The 18,411-nt window shown below is 49.6% G+C and overlaps 1 protein-coding gene across 5 annotated transcripts in view; it reads left to right on the top strand.

Moving 5' to 3' along the window:
* Nucleotides 1–18,411, top strand: part of CAMTA1 (calmodulin binding transcription activator 1) — a 333,202-nt gene that overhangs the window by 11,238 nt on the left and 303,553 nt on the right. For 4 of the 5 annotated variants that reach the window (XM_032201387.1, XM_032201386.1, XM_032201385.1 and 1 more), the window contains exon 3: nucleotides 15,655–15,773. In XM_032201387.1, coding sequence (XP_032057278.1) covers nucleotides 15,655–15,773 — 119 coding nt within the window. Of the gene's footprint in view, nucleotides 1–4,536; nucleotides 4,617–15,654; nucleotides 15,774–18,411 lie in introns of those variants that run through there. The other variant, XM_032201388.1, reaches the window with a different exon arrangement.

The following is an 18,411-nucleotide window of genomic DNA, read 5'->3' as shown; positions in this document are numbered from 1 at the left end:
GACATTTTCTTTAATCTTTGAGACACAATTTCTAATAGCTAGTCCAGAAGAACTGGAGAAAGTTGCAGCAGAATTGAAAAAATAAATTATCTGAATTTTATGGTGACTTGCTGGTAAATCCCCTTAGTTGGAAGCCTTAATTTACCTCATATTTTAGTTTTTTCTCCTCTAACGGGTTTATGAGTGTATATTACAGCAAAACAGTTACTTTCTTAGCGCTAGCAGGGTGCTTGAGGCGTCTGTAGCGCAGCAAAGTGACGACAGCATCTGCCCCATTCTAGTGGAGAAATGAAGCTCCAAGGACAGAGGAGGACTCAACTGGGCTTGCAGCAGCAGCATGCCTCAGCACATGGCACGGCAGACATTCTTCCCTGGCATTGCTGGCAGCAGCAAAATGCTCAAGGGTGGCACCCATGTAAGTCACTTCTGAAGGTGTTTGAAGTCGCTCCAGAATAAACGGGGCTCCGGCCTTGCAAATTCCTCTGTTGGACACTTAATTTTCCTGTGGATTCAGTGCCAGTTTAGAGGAAAAAAAAGCATTTTTGCTGTCGTTTTTGGTTAGAGAGGTGAATACGGTGTTTAGTGTTAGGACTGCTGGCTGAAATACCTACAAAAACTTAATGAGGCTTTGCCCAGCAAAAGCATCTTTCCTCCAAGGTCCATTAAAGTGGCTTAGGCTCTGGCATTGTGCTTTGATTTAGTCTGGTATAAATTTCCGTTAGCCAACTGGCAGTTGTGCTTCAAATACAGTGAAGTAGCATTGGATTTATGCTAACGTGTTGACTTGGTTAATTTTTTTCCCTAGGAAAAAACAGCTTTTGCTACTGTAGGTAGAGAGAGGAAAAAGCAGAAACATTTAATTTCTGTCGTCGTGAGGTTTTTAAAACATCTCTATTCACACTTTTAAGAATTTTTTTTAAGGACACTTAGTGTTCCTTGCTTCTAAATCATGGAGCAACTTTGTGCAAACAATTCAGAAGAAATGGGGTTCCAACATTGTCATTATAGTTATTATAACTGTCTGAATTGTTTCCTTTTGATGCTTGCCATAGCAACTGTGGACATATAATTTGCTGAATATCCATAACAGGGTATTTGAATATATTCTTTACAGTTTTACTTCTGCATATAACTATGCATTCCAAATCATCACATTAACTCAATTAACCAAGCCATACCCACATCTGCTATGAAATGACAATGAAGATTTTTTTTTTTTAAGGAACTTTGTATTTTTACCTCCCTCTTAAACAGAATAAACAAAATCAGAATAGCAACAGCTTTTGTCAGTGCACCATTAAAGATTATTCTTGATTGGGACTGCAAAAACGCCTAGGACATCTACATTCTTGCTGTCTATCTGCCGGAGGTAACTGTGTGTTTGTGCCCATGGACGAGTAAGACTTGAGTCAGTTTATCCTGTCCCATACAAGAACAGTTCCTTAGCCATATATAGCAGAGTTCAACCACTACTTCAAGAACTCCTTAAAAATGACTGATTCATTTTTACCCATACAAATTCTTATTGTCTTTACAGACCAGGAAGGATCTAGAAGTCCAGACAGGTGCTTTGTAAAGTGTCTTTGGGAGCAGTTGCACTCTACCCTGGCTCTAGGGTAGGTTGCATTAGTTTCTAGAAGTGGAGCTGTTATAAATTAGTTAAGTGGAAGTTCTTCCTTCCCCAGCTTTGTAATGGCTGAGAGAAGGCAGCTGGTGTCCTAAACAACCTTGTCAATCAGACCACATGGACCTCATTACTCTAATGAGCCATAGAAGCACATAAGGAACTACTTTAGCTTTGGAGAGAGGGAAGAGGTGGACACTTGTGCACACATGTAGCTGATTTTGCATTTAATTATGTTTCTGGGTGATCTCAAGGTCTAACCCCATGTGGAGTGCCTTATGGTTATTTGTTCTCAAGAGTATGTAAGCGAACAATGCAGCGAGGGCTCTGACCGAAATAAATGTTGGTGCCGGCCTCCCTGACAATAAGCGAAAGACTATTTGTGGCAACAGTTGTTAGCTGGGGGCGTCCTGGGCTCCTGCTTGCGCTTCAGCCACAAGCACTGGCATCTGCAAGGCAGCGCCTGAGTCGCTGCCCTTCATTGTTGTGTTTGGTACCAAAGTGAGAATCTTGTTAATTATGACGTGTATTAGCTCGACTTCTCTCTCAACTCCTTTTCATTATGTCATCTTGCCTGAATATCCAAGGGGAAGCTCGTGCCCCTTCCCAGTACCAGTCTGATGTTAATCTCGGGCAGGAGACTGGACGTGCCTGGAGATAAGCTGGGCAGGATTAGCAGGCTGGACGTGCTGTGGGCTGTGCTGCTTGGCTCACGGAGTCGCCCATCTCTCTCTGGAAAGGACGGCCAGTCAGGTCTCCCCACGGGGGGTAGACGTTGGCACCTGCTGCTCCGTGTGGAGCACCGTGCAGGTGCCGGAGTAGGCCAGGAACTACTCGGCATCGCGTGCTGGGACCTGCCAGAAATAAACGTGTGCTGAAACTGCTCCTTAGGCTCTTGCTTAGGTCCCCACATATAACCGGGCTGCATGAGCAGCTTTCATCCTCGGGAAGCAGATCGCTGTACCAGCGGAGCAGGATTCATCACTGCTACCACAGCAAGGTCTTCTGGGCAGTCCTTTCAAATTGGTATTCCATTTAGGTAGAATGCTATCTCTGGTTTTGCTTATCAAACGTTTTTGTTTGAAGCAGAGGTATCTCCTTGATAGCATGTGGCCAGTTTAAAAACCTCAATCTTGTTTATAGGTCAAAGCAGCAGCGTGCTGTGTGTGTTACACACAGGGACACCTGATGGAATCTACCAAGGCACGGCTGTATCTTGTGAGATTGGCTTACAGCTGGGGGTGAGTTCAGGTGGGATAGCCCTCAGTCTTCAGCAGATGTCACCTAAACATCTGATACTTGCATCAGGAAGCTCTCTGAGCTGTAGAGGGGCATCTCCTTTACTCCAATGTTCCTTTTTTTGCCATAATGCGCACTGTGAGGAGCACCAACTGTGTAACTGCCTCCCATCTCTGCCGAGCGTGTGGAACACCTCAGAAGAATATCCAAGGAGAGAGACATTGCCTAGAACTCAAGACCATGATAGCTCTTTGCCAACCTGGCAACTGTATCCTGCCAGGATATCTCGAACATTGAAACAATTACTTTAGCTGATCCTATCAGCGCATTAATATTTGTGTGCAGTTCTGGTACAAAGCATACCGGGCTGTCAGGAGCCAGCCTGCCATTCCACAGCCCTTGTATCAATGTGCCTTTCACGCTCCATGGGATTAACAGTTGCTGAAAATATGAAAAAGGAATTTTCCTTTCTTCTGTCTTAGAGGAGACCCGTCCTACCGCACATCTTCTGCCTTAGCTCAGGAACGGCTTCAGTCCTTGACGAACACAGAAAGCCAACAGGTCTTCTTAAACAAGTTCCGCTCTCGTGAGAATCTAAGGGGAAAATATCCCTTCTGAGCGTTCAGTCACATCAAAGGAAGCAGCCGTTTCAATCTTCATTTGCATTGTGCAGGCATTAGATGTGGTCCAGTTACACCGCGCTCTGCTTCAGGAGGCAGCAGTGCCAGTGCTCCTCCAGCGCTGGCGGAGATGGAGAGGAAACTCAGCCAGGCAATACCGACACAGCGCTGTGCCGAAGCGCTTCCCATTTCTGAGAGCACAGAGCAATTTGCTTCTTGGAGGCTCCTTACAGCAGGAGCTCGGTGCCGTCCCATTCTCAGCTTTTTTAGCTTTTTTTTTTTTACACTGGTTCTTTCCTGCACGGGCCTGGCCCTTCCCGTGCAGGGTCACCCAGGCGCTGATCCCCGCTCTCTCTGCTTCGCCCCCCTCCCCCCCCCCCCCCACCCGCCCGGTGCCGTCCCGGGGCGGGGCCGCGGCCCCCGGCCGGGCTCGGGGGCGCCTCCCGCGGGCGGGGTGGGGCGGGGCCGGGCGGGGATTGGCGGAGCCGCCTCCCGCCGCGCCAATCCGCGCCTTTGTTTAGGGTTGCGGGGCGCGGGGGGCGGCGCCCCCGGGGCCGCCCGCAGCCAATGGGCGGCGCCGGGGCTGCGGGACCCTCCTCCGCCCGGCTCGCGCCCCATTGGCCCCGCGCCACGCCACTCCGCCGGCGGCCGCTCCTCGTTGGCCGCCGGCGCCGGCGGGGCCGCGCGTCAGCCGCCGGGCCCCGGTCTCCGCGCTCCGCGGTTGGCTGCGGCGCCCGTCGCTCGTGCGAGGCCGCTCGCTGACTGGCCGCCGCGGCCGTCAGTCAAGCGTCGCGCCCCGCCCCCCTCGTTCCGCCGGCGCGGCCGGCGAGTGGCTGCGGCGCGTGTCACTGAGGCGCTGCCGCGCGCCCATTGGCGGCCCGCGCCGTCGCTCTCGCCCGGCCCCTCCTCCCGCCCGCCCCCCGCGCGCCGCCATTGGCCGGCGCGGCTGTCAGCGCTCCGGCTCCCCCAATGGGCGGCGCGGGCTGGGCGCCGTGCGCGCGGGGGGCCCGGCCCGGCGGCGGCGGCGGCGGCGGCGGCGGGAGGAGGCGGCGCGCGCCTGGGTCCCGGCGGCGAGGAGGCGGAGGAGGATGTGGCGCGCGGAGGGGAAATGGCTGCCGAGAACAAGCCGGAAGGTGAGAGCGCCGCCGGGCCGCCCCCCCCCCCCTCCCCGCCCGCCCGCCGCGCGGCCCGGCCCGGCCCGGCCCGGCCCGCCCCGCCGCCGGGCCTCCCGCGCCGCCCCCCCCCCTTCCAGCCGCGGCTGGGCCGGCGGCGGGCGCCCCCGCGGGGCCGGGCGGCGGCGGCGGGCGGGCGGCCATGTGCGGTGGAGCCGGGCCGGGCCGGGCCGGGCAGGCCGCGTGGCGACCGGGCCGAGCCGAGCCGGGCCGGGCCGGGCCGGGCCGGGCACGCCTCCCGCCGCCCGCCGGCACGTGCCCGCCGCCGCCAACATGGAGGCTGCCGCGGCACGGGGCGGGCGGTGAGGGGCGCGGCGCTCCGGGCCGCCGCCGCTCGGGGTCACGCCGCGCCGGGCCGGGCCGGGCCTGGCCGCGCCGCCTCCGGTGCGCGCCGTGCCCGCCGCTTCCCCCCCCCCCCCCCCCCGCACCGGTCGCGCACGTGCCCCGCGGGCGCGCGCCGGTCACGAGCCGGGCGCCTCCGCCGCGCTCGGGGCCTCCGCGGCCGGGCACAGCCGGGCCGGGCTCGGCCCCCGAGCGGCGGCCCCGCAGGCCCCGGCTCGGCCCTGCCCCGGCCCGGTGGGGCTGCCCCGAGCCGCCGCGGGAGGCGCAGCGCCCAACTCGGGCCGAAAGTTGGCGGCGGCGCCCAGCGGAGCGGGGCCGGGGCCGGCGCTGCCGCCCGCGAGGGGGTAGCGCTGCTCCGCCAGTGCCCGGGCAGGCGGCGGGGCCCGGCGGGGAGCACGGGGGGTGCCGGGCCCCGGGGGTTCGGGGGGCGCCAGCGGGGCCGCTCCCCCGGGGCTGCGCCTCCTCCACCCCCCTTTTCTTATTTTATTTTTTTTGATTTTTTTTGGGTCTCTCTGGCACCCGCAGGCCTCCTGCCGCTGCCCTGGGGGGGGTCCCGGTGCTGCCCCGTTTTCCGGTGCACGGTGCTGGGTCCCCGTCCCCCCCGCAGCCCCGGTGCCCACCAGGCTGCTGCCGCCGTGCCGGTACCGCGGGGACTGCGCTGGCCGTGGCCATCGCGGGGCAGCTCTGTCAGGCGGTGCAGCAAGCGTTAATTCGCCTGCCTGTAACCCGTCTGCGCCTCTGACCAGGAATCCCCTGCTCAGGATAGGAGCTGTGGCTCCGCCTCTTTCTATGAATTTTTCGCTCCAAGTATTTTTGGGATTTCCTTTTTTGGTCTGCTCCTTCTAATGGAGGAGCTGTGGATCGCATGCCATGACCGCCTTGGGTTTGGGTTCTGCCTGTCCTCTGTCCAGCACCCTGAAACTTCAGCGCTCCACAGAAATACGGATTTTAAATAGTGGTGGTGGTTCTGAGCGTGTTGTCAGCTGCATCTTTTATTAATCTTCTTGGTGCTTCCAAATTCATGAGTTCTGTCTTTCCTGTGCTCTGGAGAACCCTGGGCTTCATTCTTTCCTCATTTACGTTGAAGAAAATGATTAACTCCGCTGAAGTAGTAAAATGCCAACTGGATAGAGCTGGTGTAAATGAGAAACGGATTAGTTTCTGTCTGAACTTCATAGATAAAACTGTGAGATTGTAGTTGTCACCAAAAGCACACCCAGGTTTGCTTTTTTTTCTTTTCATTTTGGGCTTTCTGTGCTAATGCCACCTGACTTTTGCTATGTAAAGCCCAGCCTGTGTATGTTCAGTTGTATGCAGATGAAGCCGTGGCTTTAGAGTCGTGCAGATGAGCACTCCTTGACGTGAAAGGTAATTTGACCTTTACACTTGTTATTTAATGCAGCTTTTATCGCGTTCCTTATGGATAATTAATTTTTGGTACTCTGCTGAAGTTTTTTTTGTTTCTTGAACCGTTGGGACCTGATTTGCTCCTCCAACGCAGCGCTGTGTGCGAGCTCCTGGCAGAGGGACCCTTGCGAGCAGCATTTAAATTTGCCCAGGCTGCTGCTGCGGCCGGGTGTTTGCCTGAGCTCCCTGGCAGCTGGGTCCTTCTTTGGACCTGTGTAGGACACGGGAGCGAGGAGCCGTGCACAATCAGCTCCCCGGGGTGACCCCGTTCCGAGGTGTGTCGGGCCACGAGCCGTTCATCCCCTGGGCTTAAACTGCCAGAACATTAAGTGGGAATGGTGCTAAAGCGTGGGACAAGGCAAGTGCTTCAGCAGTAATACTGATGCTTGAGCGGAGGATGTCATTTGCTTTATTTTATTTTATTTTTTTAACATTATAAACAAAAAGCTAGCAGGTTAGTTGTATAGAATAACCCTGCTTTTGTTTGGGGAGCAATCTGTTCCTCTCCGGCCAGCGTGGCACAGTGAGAAGGAGCCTTGTGGGCTGCGACAGGCTGTTCTGCAGAGCCTGTCGGGCTCTGAGTTTCCTGTCACGCTCCAGTCAGCAACTCTGGTGTAGGGCTGGCAGCCGAGAAACCTCTGTGGGTGCGAGTTCCCGGTGACACTGTGACCTCTGTGCCTAACGCAGGAGGGATCTGCACGTCCTGGGGGGCTCAGATGGGTTCCTGCTTTGGTCTCCTTGTGCAGGCCAGCATCGGCCCCAGGGACTGAAAGCTCCTCGGGCTCCTTGCGGCAGTGGTTTTGTGGCTTCTGCAGCTCTCGTTGTGTTTTGTGTCTCTGAACCTAAATGGGAACCCGAACTGAGCCTGGGAGAGGCCATCTCGGCGGCTGGGACGGGCTCTGGGCTCAGGGCAAGTGGTTCTCTCCAGAAAGGGACGGGGGGAGAAAAAGGTCAAATTGAGGAGAACACAGAGGGAGAGAGAACCTTCTTTAAAAATGTATGTTTATTCTAATCAACTGGTATCTGAAACTATTAACTTCAAGATAAAATAGAATAGTGCCCACGTGCTCAAATGGTGCATCTGGCTGGGGAGCTGCCCCTTCCCTTTGTTACGCCCGCTCAGTCTGTAGGCGATTGTTGAATCTCCCGTTAATTCCGGCTGGGTCAATAACCGGGTAAGTCGTTGGGTGGAATTTCTCCCAGTGATTCCTGTATGAGCTGGAAGAACCAAAAAGGTGTTTCCACAGAAATGCCTGCGATGGTCCCGGGATGATTTGAGTTCGGATGTGCTCGAGTGCCTGTGCACGTCACGGATGAAGCAGAACGGGCGCTGGGTCAGTGCTGGCAGCGTTTTGGCCGGGATACTGGAGGCACAGGCTGTAAATCGCCAGTTTCTCCGGTGCTCTGGCATTTTTGCCTGGTGTTTGCTGGGGAGCAATCTCTCGGGGTATATCTCTCGGGTATTAGCGCTTCTGTGCAAAATCCTGCCCTCTGGCTGCCTCTGGTCCATCACTTACTTGGATCTGCCTGCCAGCGGGTGTTAAACCAGGGCTCTTCCCTGGCCTCCTCGTTGGGGAGGAGGAAGGCAGCGCTGCTGCGGGTGAGCGTCCTGCCCTTGTGCAGAATTTTGCTTCCGTGGTCAGCCACGGGTAATTATCGCTCCACTCTCTACCTGGGATTGGCACCGCGCTCAGGATTATAGCATTGAACATCCATTTTCCTGTGGAAGTTTGGGTCGTGTCCCTCTTGTTATTTATTCATTTGTCAGCAGCAGAGCACGAGGTTTTGGGGCGCGAGCTGTGCAATTAGCTGGGGCTGCCATTTTGCTGTAGCTTGCCTGGGGAAGTTCCCACCTCCAGAAACCTGTGGGGGGAGTAAATGGGGATTCTGGCAGCTGGTCAGGTTTCCTTATTGATAGGAACAATGAGGAATTAAGCTTCAGATATTATTGAGCACTTAACTCTTTGGGAAACGTACCTTTTGGAAACAAAGCCTTCGCAGTTTTGTTGTCAGACAGCAATTATTTGCTTCCCTCTGTGGAAGCATTGCATAACGTTTTCCTTAAACGAGTCTTGGCTCACCATAACCATGATGGATTGTGGAGTTTGTGCCTCGCTGGCCGTGCTGCTGTCTGTCTCGGTCAGCTTTGACTCAGGGTGAAGAAGCAGAGTTTGACTCAGGTTAGTGTCTCTTTTACCTCAGAATTTGTGCCGAATTTCAGCAGTTCAAATTTCCCAGCATTTCTGTTGTCAAGGGCCTCTTACTGAAGTTATAAACCCAGACAGAGGCAGAGGGTCTGGGAACCGGCAGCGTGGTTTCAAAAAGCTCCTTCCTTTTTTGAAGCAGCAGGAGCTGGGTGTCTGTTTGAGGTCTTTTTTATTTATTTTTTATTTTTTATTTTAAGTAATGCTGGTGTTGATAACAGTTCTATGTGCAAGATTTTTGATGTAAAGTGCGGGTCTCGTGTAAAGCTGTTCTTTAATCCTAGCCTACAGCTCTCATTTTTAATGTTTTTCCCAAACATTTTTACCCCAAGTTATTTTTTTGGGGGGGGGTTATTTGTGTGGTGTTTTTTAACTGCTGCCGTGGGAAGGTTTCTTACAGGTGTTGTAACTGAGAATTAATTCGCTGTATCAGGAAACAGTGAAAGTACTGTGTAAAAGTAAGGTTAAATCAAATGTTTTCAGAACTCGCCAAGACCGGGCGCTAACTTCACTGATATTTTTAAGAGCTTCTCCTCAAACACGCAGTCTTTTCAAGAGCTGCTCGGGAGGCTGCGCGTTGCTGAAGGAGGAGATGAAGGAAGGGGAAGAGCTATCCCAATTCTCTGCCCAGGCAGCCTTCAGAAAGGGAACTGGAATGTGACCTTCCTTTTTTAGTGTCCCTTCTGTCTCTGCTTCAATAAACCAAATATATCTGCAGGGAAAAAAAACTTCCACGGAGTGAAATGAGGCTAGTGGAGTGCGTGGTGGAAGGCAGTGCCTCGTTAATGAAAGCACAGTGCTTCCAGTAGCTTCTTGTGCCTTCAGTGGTTCCTGGCTTCCCTCTTCCACGCCTTGCTGAGACTTTTGTTTCCACTTTTTTCCCCCTTGCTTTGTCTCATTTTCATCCTCTGCAGCTTGCTGAGCCCCGTTGGCCCTGTGCTGTGTGTAACCTGTTCTAAATCCTGGTGGGGTTAAAAGGCAGGAACGCCTCGAGGTGCTGTTACAGGTGCTGGTTCTCTGTTAACCCCTCCTTTTGGGGCAATGCTGAAGGATCCCACTTCCCCGGGGAGCACAGAGGAGTGGTCCCTGCCCTCGGTGAGCAGGAGCAAAGTGGCAGCACTGGGGTGCTGCTGTCACTGCTGGCCGTGGAGAGCTCGGCGTCCTCCTGCTCTTGTCACACTGTCGGACCAAAGGGGTTTGGTTTTCTCCTGCCAGCTCTCCGGAGACTGAAACTGTTCATAGCTAAAATAAATAATTAAAAAAAAATGCATGAATGGTGCTGCCATGGCGCGTAGAGTCAGAGTAGCGCTGTGAAAGTGGAGTCACAGATGGGTTTTTATAGAAATAGAATTGCAAAATTTGAAAAGGATAAATGACAAAATGTTAATTACTGTGGGACCAGAAGCCGGCTCTGATGCAGTGTTATAGCTGACTGAAGTTGGAGAGGTTTGCAATTTTTTTTTGCAACTTTACCATCTCTCCTTTACTGCCTTGTCTGTAGAAGTCAGCGTAGTAAGTTTGCTACAGCAAAAGTAATTAATTTCACTAACTGTAGCCAATAACTGGGGACTCATGGAAAATTTGTGGTAACGTTCAGAAAGTTTGTAGCATTAAAAACTAAAAATTGAAAAATTGGCCGTTTGTTTTTGCTAGGCTTGATTAAAAATACCCATTTCTTCATCGTTCTGTTGCAGTCAAATCTGATGTAATCTTAGTGAAAACCAAGGAACGAAGGAATCGATGACAGGTCTGAAACAAACGAGTTGTTGGCTCCAGCAAGTGTTGGTCTGTTTGTTCTGTTGTACTTGTCATGTTTAAAAGCAACACTCTGAAAGCCATGCATAAACATCTTCCTGAAATGCAGGGAAAAAAATTAAGTAGCTGCACCATTCTCCTAAAGTTTGTTTTCAAAATAAAGGTAGGTCCGTGCCTTCTGGGTTTAACCAAAATCTCCTTTGTCTCGGATGTTTAGCAGGGGGATTTGCCCCCTGCCCACGTGGCTGCCATGGGAGGCAAAAAGTTGGAGTTTGTGGAATAGAGGTGGCTGTGCCTGGTGGTTCAGTTCTGTAGAACAATGTTGTGTAAATTGAATTCAGCTCTAACACGTCGAGGAACTTTGCTACGTGGAAAGGATAAAATGACCGCCAGAGCGTGCGTTGTTGTGGGGACAACCAGGGCTGCAACGTGCAGCAGCGGGTTTTTAGCTGTAATTGCATTGCTGACGGTTTGAGAATGGTTCATGGAGCTTGTCATGGCATCAAAGGATTTATCAAAAATATTCCAAGGAGCTAGGTTAGATCCAATAACTTACCAGAGAAAAACGATTTCATTGTTGGGCCTCGGTGCTCTGCCGTTCGCGGTATTTCTTCCTAACCCCTTCTGCTTTCCCTTGTGCCCAGTTTCCCCGCAGGAAGCAGTTGGAGCTGGGCACGTGCTGTTGTTGTGTCCCCTCCTCTGGCTCCTGTGTCACTGGGTCTGCCTTTCCTGCAGCCCTACCCTTGGCCCCAGGCCTCCTCCAAGACCTCAGTGGGGGCAGCGTGGTGGGGGAGTTACATTAACAATAGTTACATGAATTTCTTTTGAACAAATACAGATGTTTTAACTCTTATTCTTGTCTTTTTCTTCTCATATCATCTTTTGAAAAGTGAGTGGAAACTCAAAAGCTGTTGGAAGAGCAGTGGTTTTGGGGTTTTGCTTGTTTTGCTTTCCACAAAGGGGAAGAGCTTCAGAAAAGGCACTGGGATGAGAAACGCAGCTTGGGAGGAAGGACGGTGGAGTTCACACCTGGCTTCAGGCCTCGGTACAGTCGCGTCTGAACTTTATTAAATAAGCCTCACATTCATTATTGCCCTCATGAGGAGGAGCTGCACGGGTTCGTACTGCCTTTTGTCGAGGGCTGGGTGCTGCAAGTAGCCTGTGCTTCCTGGGCTTGTGTGGGTACCACTTCTGAACACAACTTACCTGGTTCTGCTGCTTAAGAAGCTCTAAGGAGCTAAATGGGATAATTCCCACCCATACTCTTATTATTCTTGTTATCTTGACGGCCTCCCATGCCATTCATGTAGCTAATGCTGACAGCGGAGTGTTAACTGGGTGTTTTACACAAAAACACCTGTTGGGAACACACAGGTGCCTTTTACCTCTTCTGTGAGGTAGTCTAGCAAATGGCTAACACTGAAGTTATTACTTCATAAAAGTGAGTTTATAAAACTTGTGTTTGCGATTTTATGAGCTTATTCTTTATATTTATATCCCGAATAGAACTGTCTGCGAATCAGCATTTGATCAACACCCATTCAGACATTTCTGTATTCCCCAATTATACGTTATATTGATAAACCGTGGTGCTTAAATGGTTTAGAGAACTAAATTCACCTTCTGGATCACAGAAAATTTAAGAACCAGTTAAAAAAAAGGGGGGAGGGGGTGTTTGGAGAACAGGGGTAGAACAGAGGCTCGCTGTGATTTGCTGTTGTGAGCTTTAAAGTTTTATGGCCCATGTTGCATCCCCTGGGAGGATAAAGTGCAAGGAGCATGAACAAACCCATAAAATTACGAAGGGTTTATGTGGTATAATTAATATGGAACTTTCTATGAACTTTATAATAGTTGTACTTTCTTAATTTCACATGATTTTTGTCTCACTAATGAGTAATCCCGAAGACTGCTAATGGAACTCAAATTTCGGGTTTTCATACTGAATTACGATGAGATACATTACATGAAATAAGGCAGCCTACAGAGCTTCCTTATTGTAATTTTCCAAATTAGCTGTGCATGCCTTGGGAGGCATTTTTGAGCTGTGGCCAGCTTTACACTAAAAAAAAAAAAAAAAAAAAAACAATCCCGTCGATAGAGCTTTACTGGCAAATCCTTCTTGTGCAAGCGCAGCTTTGCTTGCCAAAGCACTTTTTATTGACACTGGGTGGGTTTGCAGATCACAATGTCATAAGTCACATCCATAGCAAAAATCATACAAAGGTGCAAGTTCAAGTACAGATCTGGCTTGCATTTCCACAGGAGAATCAAATAAGCATTGTGAAATTGCAAATTCCTTTTTTTTTTTTTTTTTTTTTTTTTTAACTACAGAGGAAATTTGAGCCCTAAGTAAATGTGCGCTGTTCCCTCTGGGATCTGGTGGTTGCTCTGTAATTCAGATGTGAGTAGGGTTGGTTCCCGTTCCTGCAACTTCATCCTAAGGCTACGTGGTGGATGGGTGATGGGTGGCTACATCAGGCTGCATCAGGCTGCCTAGAAATGTTGGATTTGCTTCAAACCCAAGGATGGTTACTTTTTTTTTTTCTCCACCTCCCTGAAGATTGACATGTTTTAGTTGAAATGGTTGCGTCTGTGAGGAACAAGAGTAGCAAGGTGATGTTTGGAAGAATTTGAGCTCCTGAAAAGTCAGTGCTGGCGATCTGTAGATGGCAAACGCTTCCTGAGGAAGGAAGCTGAATCAGTGGGGTGGAGGTCCAGGGGCGACCAAATCTGCCAACACCAGTGGGTGCAGCTGGGAGAAAATCCTTGTCTTTTGTGCGAAGCTTTGCCATTTTATCTGCATAGACTCTCCTCCATTTGGAAACAGAAGCACTGCCAAGCAGTGCAGCTCTATATTCAAAGTCCAAGAAACAAAGCTGTAGTAGATACGTGCAGAAGGACCATTCTCAGGTTTAGGATTGTCGAATGATTCCGCTGGATGGAAAGGCAACTGACTTCTGAAGCCCATGTGTGAGCATCATTTCGGGTGATGCGCTTTCTCGTTCAATCTTCGTAGCCAGCTGGTCAGTGCCATCACTTCTCCAGGCCAGACCTGTGTCAGAGGTGATGGAATTCAGCATTCTCTGCGTGCTGTGTGACTCTGTGCGTTTCTGACCATGCAGCTGGACAACCCTCTCACAGAATGGCAGCCCCCCCATGTTGTTGGACCCTCTCACATCAGGGATGCTGACAGTCGTTTTCAGTGTTGGGTCTGTATTTTTTGTTTTTGAAATGCCATAATTAAATGCAGAGAGGGGGAGCGTACACAAGATAAGTCACGTTACAGGGTGATGAAAAGCACCTTCCATTGCTGCGCTGATACAAAGCTACGGGCTGCCGTGCGAGTTGGAGGGTTTAAAGTTAGCAAGTTCTGGTAACTTACACCAAAACCTTTCTGAGGGATCTGTCCATAGGCACTTTCTGGATTATTAATGCTAATGACTGATGACAGTGGGAGAAAGTAAAATGAGCTGAATAATTGTGGGTCTGCCAGCCCTGCAGAATGAAGGGATGATATAGGACTCGCCTGATGCGGAGGTAAGGGGAAGTTACGCACTTAATGACAATTAAAATGTGCCCGTGGAAAATAAGCTGATGAGATGCAACTGGGGGTGTCATTTGACTGATAAAAGCAATAACGTGCGATGCAAAATGCTTTGCTGCCTTAATGAACCGAATGTAGCGCAATGCAATATTTAGAATGAGAAATGAAAACGCTATGAAATTAATACAGGGAATGGTAAGCAGGTACCGGCTCCGTGGGACGGCAGACCTGAATACAGGTGCGACCTTCGGGGGGTCAGCTTCTGTCCTCTGCCCTATGTGAGCTGCTGTGCTCGTACCCCGCAGGTCCCTGGGTGCCGTGCCCAGCACTGCGTGACCCTGCTCGTGCTGCCGAACACCCCCGGCAGTGGGGCTAACACCGTGGCACCGTGCGCTTCCAGCAGCTCGCCGAACGTGCGGTGCTCATAAATCACAGAACAGCTCACGTTTATCCTGCACATCACTGCTTATCTTGTAAACTCATCTGCTGTGCTTGCACGAGTAGTTGATTTAACAGCATGTATATTGTTGAACTTGACACATCCAGGACTATAATCAAGCTTTAAAAATACCAGGGGTGTGCAGCTACTAGTGCGTGTTCCTAGGCTGCTTTCTAACGTGATTGCGGCACGGATTCGCTTCTGTTTGCTACAGGTCACAGCAGATTTCAATGTTGTACATAATTACACAGGAGTTTTATCATGAAACTGGCATCTGCTCAATGGCATAAAATGATGAGATGCGTTAGAGGGAAAAGTTAATATTCCAAATGTGAAATTACTGTGAGTTAATTTTGTAGGGTGAAACCTGGCTGAGGAAGGCTGCGCATACGAGATTCTGGGCAGTGGTGTGCAAGGAGTGTGAGAGCAGTTAAGGAAAGTGAGGGAAGCTTTAGAAGGAGAACTGATAAAATCTTCGTGTAGTAGCTTGTACGGCTTGGGTGTCTTGTCCTGCTGTTCCTCCTTTCAGCAGGGACCTGTGCTTCTGGGACTTCTGCCAGGCTGTTGTTGGGGCTCTGGGTTTTTTGGGGGTCTCTTTATTTTTAAGGGACATCAGTGCACCTTCCATCTATCTTTAGCAACAAAAAAGAATGATTTTGTGTTCTTCGGTGTTACTGCTATTGCGACACCTGAGTGTAGTGAGGCAGGAAGATTTCCATCCTTCTGCCTCGCTCATTTGGAGGAACTACATTCACTTTCTGAGCTGTCATGGAAAGAAAAGTAACTTGTTTTCAAACAGCTACCGTGCGTTATAGGGTTTTAAATGAACTAATAGACCTCCAGTTGCATTTCTGCTGCAGCTTGACAAAATTATAGCGGGTACAAGAGCTCCATGGTTATTTACTTGCAAATCCTGTATAGTGTGAACTTCATTTACGACTTTCCCGGCAGGTCATACTGCTGTGGTCACAGCTTCTATAATGTTTTGTTGTTATTGCTTGTAAAAAAGCCTCTCAGAGGGAAATAATAAGCTAGAATAGTCACAGGTAAGCACACACACACACGTGCTTGTGCACAAATCCATCACAGCTATTCTCTTCACAACCGTTCAGAACTAAACAGTATTTTTATTTCTGAAATAAAGGTGGAATTTCAACAGAAGGCTGTATTCGTATTTGCAATGGCACATTACCTGCTATTTGACAAGTGAACTGCTAGATTTCCACGTTGTGTTATAACTGGGATCTGCTAACAGAAACCACCTCTTCTCTTTTGTATATATCACGTGTATTCTCCTCTTTCTAGATGATCATGGGAACAGCAATGGCAGTCATGTAAAAATCTTTTTACCGAAGAAGCTGCTTGAATGTCTACCAAAATGTTCAAGTTTACCGAAGGAGAGGCACCGCTGGAACACTAACGAGGTAGTTAAATCTGCTACTCTTAAACATACACATTTTCTTGTTGCTTATATATTGTTGTTTTTTTTTTTGAGTACGTGCCATGTTAGTTACAGAATATAAATGCAGTTGTTCTGAAACCTGTTGTTTAAATAATAAAATCATATTAAATGTTAAAAATGAGCTTTAAACTAGACTTAAAGGCAAAAGTGGAAGCTGACTAATGTACAGTAGGAGTCTGTTGCTCACGTGTGTGTCACTTGTCTGAGTCAAATTTTGTATCATCTTATTGGCACATTTCAAAATTGTTTAAAATGTGATATTTTGGTAGTATTAAACAATGTTACCTTGCTATTGAAAATGTATAAAGACTTCAAAAATAAAAACAACCAACCAACAAACCACTACCACCAAACAACCACAAAAACCCCAAACAGTGCTTATTCTTTCTTGCAGAGCACTGTTCCCTGGATAATTAGCCTAACTAGCCTAATTTTTGAGCAGTCTGGTTAAGGACAGAAGACACAATCAGATGTTTTTTTACTGGAATACTCTGAATGCATTAGTTTGCTTATCTCCTGTTAACCCACACATCACACCTGCGTTCATTGATGTGAAATGAAACTTAGATAAATTCAGGTGTGTGGTGGTCCTAGGTAAAGTTGCAGAACAGTCCAAGCTGTCTAAGATCCCTTGCCTCTATTTCTGCTGGGTAGCAAGGCTGGAAGTGTCAGATGAGGCAGATGAGAATTCAGCATTCTGGACAGAGACTTTTGGCTGTGTTAGGGAAGAGCAAAAAAGCATAATCCTACGCCTAGATAAACTCCTGGAAAACTTGGGTTATTTATAGGGGAAGAGGTAACTTAGCTTAGAGAGTAAGTTCCCTCCCCTACCTGGAAGCTTAAATCTGTTCGGTGCTACAAAACTTGATTTTTTCTTAGGGTATAATTGAATAATAATGCTGGACTACATTTAAGAGTTGGTTCCTAAGGGATTGTATTTCTAATCTGACTACGCAGGGGTTCTGAATATGCTGGAGAAGGCACAAGATATTACTTATTGAAGGAAAAAGCATGTTTTATAAAGCGGTACTTAAAGAATCCTTGTGTTAACTTCAAAGCCACCAGTGCTGCTTGCAAGGCGTCTCACCAGCAGGCAGGTCTGTAGGATCACAGACTATCCCAGGGTGGGAGGGAATCAAGGATCCCAAGGATCATTGACTCCAGCTCCTGGCTGTGCCCAGGACTGCCTGAAAATTAAACCCTGTGTCTGAGAGCGTTCTGCTGAACTCCAGCAGGCAGTGCCTCGAGTACCTTAGGGATGTGATGGTGCCGGGAGGTTGATGCCCTGCCTTGCTGGGGCTGGGACGAGGCAGTCCTGCTGTGGGCTTCCCCCGGCGGGGCAGGGTGCTGGGGCTGTGAGAAGGGATGCGGCCGGGGCTGTGCCCGTCTCCCACCCAGGGGCACCTGGCAGCAATGCTTTTTTTGCTGCTTTGTATGGAAATGTTTCAAGGAAACCTACCTGTGGCTTTTATACACAGTTGTGTGCCCTTAAAGCAAAGTGCAAACGCTTTCAGCCAGCGGGCTGAGCCCATCTAAAGGGGGTGTTACACAGTAACCTGGCGGGAGGGCTCCGCTGAGGATTTTGTTGTCTGCAAATGAGATGCTGCAAACGCTCAGTGCAGAGGTCAAGGAGCAGCTGGGCTTTGCTCTTTCGTCTACCAGGGCATCACCATGGGAACACGGGCAAATAAGTTTCGGATCACTTTCATCTGTAGACTGAGGATAACGGTCATCCATTGCTGTGGGTTGGGTAATGAGGCTGGAGAAGCAATACTCTTTGAGAACTGGATACCTTGTGCTTGACTTCACATTTACCAAAACAGTGTGGTGAGCAGCCAGGAGCGGAGCATTTAAAAATGCCTAGAACATGTTACTGAGATGTTTGCTTTCAGTCAGATTATGCAGTTTTAACTAAAACGTTTGATGGAAATATATTTCCATATCAAGATGTCATCTCTCCTTAAATCAAGTTTATGGTGTTTTTATATTTCACAGAGAAGGAAGTGTTCCTTCCAATTCATTTTTTTTTCCCAGTGACACAAAATCCTAAGTCTAGCCAAGCCATTTAATTATAGATTTACATTTTTGAGTTGCCTGTGAAAGCGTGTGCGCTTTTATTTGTTTAGCTTTGGGGGAAGAGAGAAAGGGGATTTTCATATGGTTTCTCACATGAGGGCAAGTTAGTTAATTGCCAGAAAATTCAGCAGAGCCGGGTGTTTGTGAGGGTGCCCTGCTCTTGGGTTTTAGCTGCCATTTGTTCTGACCTGTTCCAGTATTTGTGTCCTACAGCTGGCTCTAGTTCCTGGGCTCCCCCAGGGGCAATCCTCTGAGTGTGTTCTCCTCGAGCAGGGCTAGGTGGGAGCCGTGCTCCAGGGGGTTTTGGGGTGCCTGCCTTTGCCTGGTGCTCCCTGTCACTCTTCTCTCGAGCCGTCCCCTAACAGAGGAGGCAAAGGTCAGTGGCTCATTAACTGGAAATCACTTCAGGCAGCGAGAAATGTTGTCTGCAGGAAATTCATCCTGCTGCTTCATGTAGAACGATCAGATTATCTAGGAATTGGGAGCTTCCCACACTGTTGTGCTATTTCAGTGACACAAATAGG

This window comes from Aythya fuligula, chromosome 21 (genome assembly GCF_009819795.1).
Source record: "Aythya fuligula isolate bAytFul2 chromosome 21, bAytFul2.pri, whole genome shotgun sequence".
NCBI classification, from domain to species: domain Eukaryota; kingdom Metazoa; phylum Chordata; class Aves; order Anseriformes; family Anatidae; genus Aythya; species Aythya fuligula.
Note: the sequence above shows the minus strand (reverse complement) of the source record. Positions and strands in the feature narration are given on the sequence as shown.